At 43.6% G+C, this 10,428-nt stretch overlaps 1 protein-coding gene across 1 annotated transcript; it reads left to right on the top strand.

Moving 5' to 3' along the window:
• Positions 1 to 293: 293 nt before the first annotated feature.
• Positions 294 to 7,646, top strand: SPRY2 (sprouty RTK signaling antagonist 2). Its single transcript, XM_081949441.1, has 2 exons — positions 294 to 1,280; positions 5,854 to 7,646. Exon 2 carries the CDS (start codon positions 5,905 to 5,907, stop codon positions 6,853 to 6,855), a length of 951 nt encoding a protein of 316 aa, XP_081805567.1. The 5' UTR covers positions 294 to 1,280; positions 5,854 to 5,904; the 3' UTR covers positions 6,856 to 7,646.
• The last annotated feature ends 2,782 nt before the right edge of the window (positions 7,647 to 10,428 follow it).

Below are 10,428 nucleotides of genomic sequence, written 5' to 3'. Positions count from 1 at the left end.
AACGCCGACTGGCGCGCGCGCGCGCGCGGGTCCTGCCAACCCCCGAAAGGCGAACTCGCCCTGGCAAAGAGAGGGAAATGAATGTAGCCCCGCGCGAGCCAATGAGCGGAGACCGGATGCGATATATCCTCCCCAGGACAACAACTGCTCTGTGTTCCCTCCTCAGATCCACATGACGCCATTTACTTTTGCTTTTGCCCAGCGATCACCCTGCCTCCTCCGGAAAGGAGGAGGAGGAGGAGAAGGAGGGGGGGGAGAGAGAAAGGAAAAAAAAAAGAAAAGGGGGAAAAAAGCGAGAGAAAGGAGGAGGGGGGAGCAGCAGCAAAACGCCGAAGCTCTTAAGAGACCGGATCTCAAACCTGCTTTTCTGCAAAGATATAAACAGCGAGCAGAAAGCAGCCGCTTAGCAAAAAAGAAAAAAAAGAAAAGAAAAACCCTCTGTTTTTTTTCCTTTCCTCCCCTCCCCTTTAAAACAACAGCAACTCCCCCCTCCCCTTTTGCAATCAGTAAAGCTGCCTTGAGAGAGAGAGAGAGAGAGAGAGAGAGAGGGAAAAAAAACACGCACTCACGTACAGCACACAAACTCCGAAGAAACGAGCGAGCGAGCCACTGGAGCGCTGTTTTTTTTAAAAAAGAGCTATTCTCCCCTTCTTTTCCTATTTTTATTTTTTTCATTTTTGCAAACAGTTTTGCAATCGTTCGGGGGGAAAAGCCAGCGATCCGACCAAGAAAAAAAAAAGGCGATCTGGAAAAGATTCCGAGCGAAGATCTCCTCTAAAAGCCACTCCGGGAATCGTATTTTTTTTTTTTTTCGTCCCGTTTTATTTTGATTTTGATTTTTTGAAAAGGACCCCTTTGCTAGGGGGGCTGTTGTCCCCTCGCGCTCCTTTTTCGGCGTTACGGTGCCTGCGGGGGGGAAAAAAGTGGCTGCGGAATGACGAATCGGCCTTTTCATTGAGAAAAAGAAGAGGGGAAGAGAAGGAGAGGAGTAAAAAAAAGCGACAAGGAGATCGCGAAGGGGGAGCAAAATCCTCGCCGGATCGGGAAAGAAAAGGGCGGTTTTTTCTTCTTTTTTTCTCTCTCTTCTTTTTTTTTTAAAGAAATCCGCGTGTGGCTGTCTGGCTTACGACTTGTTATTTTTTTTCCTCCTCTGGAGAAGAGGAGTGAAAGCAGAGAGAGAGAGAAAACCTTCCCAAGTTTGCGGTGGATTTTTTTTCCTCCCTCCCTCGATCTAAAACGTGAAACATTTCGATGCTTTTCGCTTACAACCTGGACTCGAAGTGAGTTTGCAAAACGGGAGAAACGCGTTCTTCTTCTTCTTCTTCTTCTTCTTCTTCTTCTTCTTCTTCTTCTTCTTCTTCTTCTTCTTCTTCTTCTTCTTCTTCTTCTTCTTCTTCTTCTTCTTCTTCATCCTCTTCCTCCTCCTCCTCTTTCCTGCAAACCCTACTCCCTTCTATTACTCTTCTTTCTTTCTTTCTTTCTTTCTTTCTTTCTTTCTTTCTTTCTTTCTTTCTTTCTTTCTTTCTTTCTTTCTTTCTTTGGCTTCGGGGTTTGGATTTACTCGCCCACCGCAAGAAGACGCGGGCCGGGGAGAGGGAGAGAGAGAGAGAGAGAGAGAGAGAGAGAAACCTCGGGGATCGTGGTGGAAAGGGAGGATGAGGGAAAGAGGGAGAAGGGGAGAGAGAGAGAGAGAAGGCTTGGGGCAACCTTACACGGCTGCAGCTTTTCCTTCCCTTTTGCAAAGCGGACTCCCGGTGAGGAGAGAGAGAGAGAGAGGCTTCAGTGGGGGCTTCGTTTGGGGACAGACAGGGGGGCGATGGAGCCTGGCGAGGTTTGCTTGGAAAGGGCGCGGGGATTAGGGGCGCTGAAGTCCGATCTCTCGCACGGGATCACCCTGCTGATGATTCCTTTGCGGAAGGCTTTGCAACCCACCCACCCGTGACCCACGATCGTCCGTGGGAAAGTGGCGTGGCGTTTTCCCAAAGGGCAGAAAATTTTACCGAGAGCTGCTTTTGAAAGGAGGAGCAACTCTCTGGTTTTTGCTCGGATCGGGACGGCGGGGCAGGTCGCCTTGCTTTGTGAAGCGGGCTCCGGCTAAATCTTAAGAGTTGTTACGGTGGGGTGGGGGTTGCTTCCCAACCTGTCAAGGTTGGGCTTCCGAGCCCCGGGTTGTGAAAATTAGATTTCGGGCTTGTGCTGATTTTAAACGGAAGGCTAAAATCAACAACAACAGCAAACACTTGTGTAGTTGGAGACTTTTCTGGGCGCAATTCGGAAGTGAGAGAATGTAGAATCTGTTTTTTTTTAACAATCCTCTCTTCGTTCTGCTGAGGAAACAAGAAAAGGGAGCAAGGCCGCTGCCAAATCCACTTTGCCAGCAAAGTTGCTTGTTGGCATTTGCCCCACCACCACTTGCTTTGCCTGCTATTTTATTTGGGGAGGGGGGCATTCCTTGTTTTGGGAAATAGCTGTACATCTCCCTCCCCCCTCCTCCCCTCAGTTTGGGCCATTTTCTAAGCTGCACTAGATTTAACCTTCCGGGCGTAAATAGGGACGCGAAGACGAAGGGAGAATCGGTGATAGGAGATGGTGAAGGTTCTCAATTGCTCCGAAAGGTTGTCTTTATTCCCCCCTCCCCCGCCCCATGTCCTTCTGTCTGTCAAAAAGGCCCCGGCTGTGTGCCTTGTCAATTTACCCTAGTATCGACTTTTGAAACAGAGAGAGAGAAGGAGAGAGGGAGGGAGAGAAAGAGAGAAGAAAAGACAGAAAGGAGAGAGAGAAAGAGAAAAAGAGAAAGAGATCCCTTTTAAAAGAGGAGTTTAACTGCCCTCTTTTTTCTTCTTCTTCTGCCTGACATTCATAGAGAAATCAATCTATTTGTAGACTAGGGAAAATGAGACTTTTGTCTTATTCATAGGTCAAGCTATCTCCACCGCTACCTCCCCCCCCCCAGCCTCTCTATGGGCAATTATATTGGGGAGGCTGTTATTTAAATGGTGGGGGTGTTCAGCCTGCTGTTTTTTTCATGTCTTGCTCTGTGTGTGTGTGTGTGTTATTTTTTGTGAGGAGGGGGAAGAGAGAGATCACTTGACATTTTATGCAGATCAAATCCAAGGGTGACTAGAGAGAAAGAACGCTGCCTTTTAAAACATTTTTTTTCCTCCTGGGGCTCCAAATGAGAGACTCACAGGAGGAGAGGATAACACTCTATCGAAAGTAACACTGAGAGGGAGTCTGATCTGATTTAGGCCAGGTAAAGGAATAAGAGAGAATACCTGGCTTGGTACTCCTGAATGGAGCTGCAACCTAGAAGGCTTTTACATAAGCAGAGTCAGAGTCCCTGCTTGGGAGGAGAGAGAGAGAAGGAAGAGAAGAGAGCAAAAGTTTTCCTGATAAGGCAATCTTATTAGCAGCCCAGCCAGGATCTTTCCTGCTCATCTCACAGGTTGTTTGTGAGCAATTTCTGAAAATCAGAACAGCTTTAGAGGCAAATAAGGTTCCTGTAGGTTCCAAAAATCCTATCCTGTCATCCTGCTATAGATAGATAGATAGATGATAGATAGATAGATAGATAGATAGATAGATAGATAGATAGATATTGCATTAGATAGATAGATAGATAGATAGATAGATAGATAGATAGATAGATAGATAGATAGATAGATAGATAGATAGATATTGAAGAGCAGGAGCTGCCAGGAGTAAGAATAGACTCAGGTGGAAAGATGTCAAACGAATCTCTTCTTTTTAGGGCAAATCTTTGTCACAGAAATCCTTAAATTTATAATATGAAGCCTCCGGGTTCCTGCATTTCCTCCCCCCTTCCCCCTCCCCATGCAGGATTTTTAAAAAAGCAACACCCTTTTTAATACGGTTATTGCAAAATAGGTCTGTACCTGACTTTCATCCAGCAGTAGTAGCGAGGAGTTCTGTTTGTTCATGTTCTTATAAAAGGCAAATTGAAAAAGTCAGGATTTTAAGTGCTTCTCCAAAGTGGGGTGGTTAGGGTTTTTTTTTTTTTTTGAGGAATTAAATAATTTGCAAGAGAATGGACACAAGTTTGGGACCCTTTCCTGCAGGTCCCCCCCCCCCAGAAATAAATCCTGCAAAGTTTATTGGACAAGGCAATGTTTGAATGCTTGTATATTCCCAAGAGTGCTGTGCTGAATTGCAGGGAATATAATAACGTTTAGCTTGTTTGTCTTTACCAGTCAGAGGAAACCCTTTATAAAATAAGATCTTGCTAGAATTTCAGCTTTCTTCTCCCCCCTCCCCCCTTTCAGTTCAGTTTGACATCTTTGTTACTCTGAGCGTAGTTCGTTGTGGCTTCTTGCCTCTAAGCAATATGCTTTTAGCAAAGCCCAGTTTTAAGTTGAAGCAAGCGGTGTCACATGCTGCTCCTGGAATTGTGTGGTTTATTGTTAATGTGTAGGATGTTTGCCCATGTTAAGCCAAACCACCTTTTCTGGCAATATTCAGGAAGTGAATGGATTATCTCTGGGTGTTATGAATGCACAATGCAAACCCTGACAGTACTCAGCATTGTAATGTTGGTACTGGCTGCTGGTACTTTGAATTGCAAAGTAGAACACAAATGCAGAATTTTGAAGAGAGAGAAAGTCTGGCTTTTGGGGTGGTTTTTTTTTTCCATCTCACGTAAGACTAACCTCTAACACTCAAAAAAGTATTTGTTTATTCAAACATTCTTATTGTTCCTGACTCTTTCCTGCTACCGTTGCGAAGAATTATTTCCTTTTCCTCTCTGCCTTATCCTCATGTTTTATGTGCTGCCAACATTTTCCCTAGATTGCCATATAATGTCAGAGCTACTTCTTCTGTTGGCTCCCATTTTGCTCACAGAGCTTCGGGGATACTTCCGGTAGTCCTCGACTTTACGACCGCAATTGAGCTCAACGTTTCTGTTGCTAAGCGAGGTGTAGTTAGGTTTGTCGCCCCCCCACCCCCAATTTGGCGACCTTTCTTGCCACAGTTGTTACGCGAATTGCTGCCGTTGTTAAGCTAGTAACCCTGTTGCAAAGTGAATCTGGCTTGCCCGTTGATTTTCCTTGTCAGAAGGTCACAAAAAGTGATCACACGACCCATACATACATGCAGCTTTCATAAATACATGCCAGTTGCCAAGGGTTCGAATTTTGATCATGTGACCTTGAAGATGATACAATAAAATGTGGTCGTAAGCCACTTTTTTCAGAGTCTTAACTTTGAATCGTCACTAAATGAATGGCCGTATGTCAAGGACTACCTGTATTATAATTCTACAACTTAAAGAGGACCAAACTCATCCTCAATCCTATATTCTCTTACTTACACAATAAGTTCCTTGAAGTCAGCGGCTCCCACCTATACTTTATGTAAGGTTTTTCTATATGGGGCAATAATCTGAAAAGCCCATCTGGAGCTTCATTCAGATGTAAACCCTAAAAGTAAAGCGAAGGAGATAGAGACAGATTTTTCACTAGGGTCACTGATCAGGGTTGTGGAGGAAGCCCACCTGCAGCTGCTTGCCAAATATCCCCTTCAGAGCAAACTTAAGTTTGTGTCAAGGGTGCAAAAGCTGCAGAGTGATTTACAGGCAGATCAGTGTTGCTATCGAAAGTCACAATTCCGAGGAAGTATTGGAAGCAGTGTTCCATAAACTTGGCCCAATTCAGGTTAGCAAATAAAGCTTGGTTTCCTTAAAGCGTGTGTTTATTTCAAGATCAAGACTTCAATTGATTGACTGTCCTTCCTGAGACTGGGTGGGAGGCTGCACCCAGTTACCTTGCCTGGAAAAAGCAAACCTCCATACCTGGATAGGCGAAATAACCCTAACCCTCTCTTTCTTTCACTTAGGATTTCAGATGTGTTCTAAGCTTCCTGGAGTGAGAGCTGTTCAGGATACTGATGGAGACGAGAGCTCAGAATGGCAGTGGGTTACAACCCTTACTTCAAGGCCAGCATGACCCCGGGAGACAATTTGGAGACTCTGACCTGAGGGATGTCCTAGCACAACAAGTCCATGTCTTGTCCTTGGACCAGATCAAGGCGATCCGAAACACAAATGAATACACAGAACCTCCTACGGTGGCTCCCCGACCGGGACTGAAGCCAGCACCACGTCCAGCGGTGGTCCACCACAAGAGCGAAAGACCGCACGACTTGACGGAGCCGCAGCGTCATCTGAACAGGCTTCCCCATCCCCAGGTCCATGCTTCTTCTCGACTCCCGCTCTCCCGTTCCATCAGCACGGTCAGCAGCACCAGCTCGCGCGGGAGCACGAGGACAAGTACGAGTAGCAATTCATCCGAACAGAGGCTTCTGGGGTCGTCCTTGGGGACGGTGGTTGAGGGGATAATACGAGTACAGCCGAAATCGGAACTGAAGTCTCGGGAGCTGAAACCCATCAGCAAAGAGAATTTGCATATGCACGCCTACCGATGTGAGGACTGTGGGAAGTGCAAGTGCAAGGAATGCACTTATCCGCGGACTCTTCCGTCCTGTTGGATCTGTGATAAGCAATGTCTTTGCTCAGCGCAGAACATGGTAGATTACGGGACCTGTGTCTGCTGCGTGAAAGGTCTTTTCTACCACTGCTCCAACGACGATGAGGACAACTGTGCCGATAACCCCTGTTCATGTAGCCAGGCCCACTGTTGCACTCGGTGGTCCACCATGGGCATTGTGTCCCTCGTTCTGCCTTGCTTGTGGTGTTACCTACCTGCCAAGGGTTGCCTTAAATTATGCCAGGGCTGTTACGACCAAGTCAACAGGCCAGGTTGTCGCTGTAAACAATCCAACACAGTTTGCTGTAAAGTTCCCAAAGTCCCACCCAGGAATATTGACAAGCCAACATAGCATCACTAATCGGGTAAACAAGGATAACAACAGAACATCAAAGGGGGAGGGGCAACTAAGTGATCTGTAACTGTGGCACTGTTTCTTGGCGGTGGTGGGGCAGCAATGAGAAAAGTCCGACCTCATGGAGACCCTTCTTAAGAATCCACCCAGGGGAGATCCAGAGAGGGAATACCCTTGGCAGCACCTAAAGTATTGCATAAGCTAAAGAGACTTGAGCTACTTCTAAGCAAACTCGCGTGTTGTGCGTTTGTGAGTTTTTTTTAAAGGAATTAGTACACTTGTAAATTAGGAAACTACTTCAACCCGCTCTCAGTTATTTTCTGCCAGAGATGTGCTATATTTTTGTATATAGGATATTTTCAACTGTGAAGACACAACAGAAGCGCAAAGTATGGCACACAGGTCACAAAATATTATACTAATATGTTGTACATTCAAAAGAATGTGAATCAATCCATATGGCTTAGATTGTATTTTTAATTTTTTTTTTTTTTTTTGGCCTTATGAAGCCCTTCAATGGCAAGTCTCCGAATCTTTTTTTCCCCCCTTTTTGGACAGTTGCAGTAAAATGGAGTCTTTATTTTCTATTTTTTTTTCAATATATTGTCTAGTGTAAAGAATATTTATTTGAAGTTTTATTATTTTATAAAAAAAATAAATATTTATTTTAAGAGGCATCTTACAAATTTCACCCCTTTTTATGAGGATGCCACCATTGCTGCAGATTAGGGGTGAAAAATACATATATTCCCTATAAAATAGAAAATATATTAACGTTTGAAATTAAACCGGGCTGTTTGTCATTTTTTTCCCCTCCGTACCCCTCACTTCTTTGAATTGAGCAATTGCCTCTGGAATTAGGATGTTTGGAAAAAGAAGCATGTATCAAAGATATTTTTCTAAGCTTTTGTTGGGTGATCAGGGGATCCAGAAATATATACAAAAGTAGAGTTAAATGATAAAGGTTGTTAAAGAACTTATGATCATCAGTAGTGCCGATATTACATTCAACTATGGCCTTTGTCCCCCCCCCCCCCCCAAAAAAAGACAATTATACAGATAGTTCTCAACTTAAGACAGTTCACTTACCATGTTTCCCTGAAAATAAGACAGGGTCACTTGGCTTTATTTTTGGGGAGGTCTTATTATTTTTGAGGGGCAGGAGGTGGCGAGCGTGGTCACCTCATAGCTGCTGCTGTTTTGCAATATTTTCGGGGAGGGCTTATTTTGGGGGGAGGGCTTATTTTAGCGTATGCGCTCAAAAGCCCAATTGGGCTTATTATCCGGGGATGTCTTATTTTCAGGGAAACAGGGTAATGACTGTTGGAGTTTACAGCGGCAATGAAAAAAAGTGACTTATGACCATGGTTCACACTTACGACCATTGCGGTATCCCCATGGTCATGTGATCAAAATTAAGCCGCTTGGCAACTGACTCATATTTGTGATGGTGGCAATGTCCTGGGGTCATGTCATAGCTTTTTTGAGACCTTCTGACAAGCAAAGTCAATGGGGAAGTCCAATTCACTTAACAGCCTAGTAGCTGCAGTGATTTACTTAATAACGTTGGAAAGAAAGGTTGTAAAGTGGGGCAAAATTCACTGAACAAATGTCTTACTTAGCAACATAAATTTTGGGCTCAGTTGTGGTCGTATGTTGAGAACTACCTGTATTTGATAGCAACGTTTCTTTTCCCCCACTAACGACAGCAAAATGAATGCGGAACAGTTACAGAATTACATTGCCTGGGGAAATGGATTGTGTTTGTAGGTATTTAAGGTACACTGTTCCCATTTTCAATAGGCACATAAGCAATGCCTTTCATTATTTCGGTTCATTATTCAGTCAGGCCTGGCTTATGAAAAGTGCAAAAAATAAGTTCCATGCAAAGAATAGAAAAGCCAGAAGCAATTTCCCCCCCCCCTGGAAATCTGAATTCACTCTAGTTTAAGCCAAGCTTCTGCTTGATGCATCTAGAGCTGCTTCTGCCTAGGTACGTGTCCTTCTGCTTCCAAGGTTCTCGCAGGAAAACCAAATTAACGCCCAGTTGTATTAAACAATCTTTTTGTCTTTCAAAGTCCGACCTTCCAAGTCCAGAGTACTGATTACACAGACAACAAGTAAGTAAAATCGGCCACAAATGTGTGCATGAGAGAGAAAGAGAGAGAGAAATGAGATTGTTATTTTTTATGAAATCAGCCGATAGCCGTGTTGAGGTGCCCTCATTGTCCTTTTCCAATCTGAAATAATTTAAGAATGTCATCATGAGTGTGCTGGTTGGATCCCAGCAGAAATTCTGGAAAGGAATTGGGAAATTCTCATTCCTGTGACTGATAATGAAATGCCTTATGAGTTAAATTCACAACTGGACATGGAAATGTGGCCTGTTTTGTGAATTACTGGTGCAGTTATATACTGCCGTTAATTTGCACATGGGTGTTGCATGTTTGAAGAGTTGAATTTAAGTGTATCAGAAATATTGTTTGTATATGATAAAATCAGCTTTATCTTTGGGCAGTTGAAGCTGCGGACACATTTTCTGCCTAACAGAACAGTTTTACAAACCAGCGGCTTCCTTGTGTATCTTGTCTTTCTTCTCCCAACATCTTCAGTCAACATGGGACAATTATGAACGTTGAAGTTGGATATATGACTTCAGACAACAAAGTGGTCCTGTTGATGTAACCTGTGACTTTTAGTGACACCTCATAAAATGACAGAATAACAGAGTTGGACGGGACATTGGAGGTCTTCTAGTCCAATCTCCTGCTCAAGCAGGAGACTCTATACCATTTCAGATAAATCTTTGTCCAATCTCTTCTTAAAAATCTCCAGTCTTGGAGTACCCATAACTTCTGAAGGCAAGTCCCTACAATGATTAATTCTAACTTGTTCAGGAAATGTCTCCTTATTTCTAGGTTGGTTTTCTCCTTGATAAGTTTCCATCTGTTACTTCTCGTCCTGCCTTCAGGTGCTTTGGAGAATAGGTTGACTTCCTCTTCTTTGTGACAGCCCGTTAGATATTGAGACACTGCTCTCTAACCCAAGGATGGTTTCACCTTTTGAGAAAGTATTTGTAATTCTGAAATCTTGTTTTCATCATGCATGGAGATATGCATGTGTAGGTCATATTTTTCTGGCAATGTGGAAAAATGTGACTGCTATGCTTTCTTAAGCAACGATTCCATAAAGATATATATATTTAGATTGTTTTTGTACATAAGCCATATTGTTCCTGCTGTACTGCAAGTTTGGGGACATTATAAAACAACCTTTCTAAATCTGGTACTATGTAAATGTATTGGACCATAATCTTCAAAACTTGCCAAAAATGATTATCAAGATTTGATTAAATCAGATTGGTCAATTTGATCAGATTGTCAGTTATAAATTGATTATCAGATGATCAAATCAGAGAGTGAGTTTGCTCTCGTGGTTAAGGCACCAGGCTAGAAACCAGGTGACTGTGAATTCTAGTTCCACCTTAGGCATGATAGCTAGCTGGCTGACTTTGGGCCAGTCATTTCCTTTCAACCCAGCTTATAAGTTCATTGTGAGGAAAATAGGAGT

Source organism: Natrix helvetica, assembly GCF_964273705.1.
Source record: "Natrix helvetica genome assembly, chromosome: 3".
Taxonomy (NCBI): Eukaryota; Metazoa; Chordata; class Lepidosauria; order Squamata; family Natricidae; genus Natrix; species Natrix helvetica.
The sequence above is the reverse complement of the archived record's forward strand: the minus strand, read 5'-3'. Positions and strand labels throughout refer to the sequence as shown.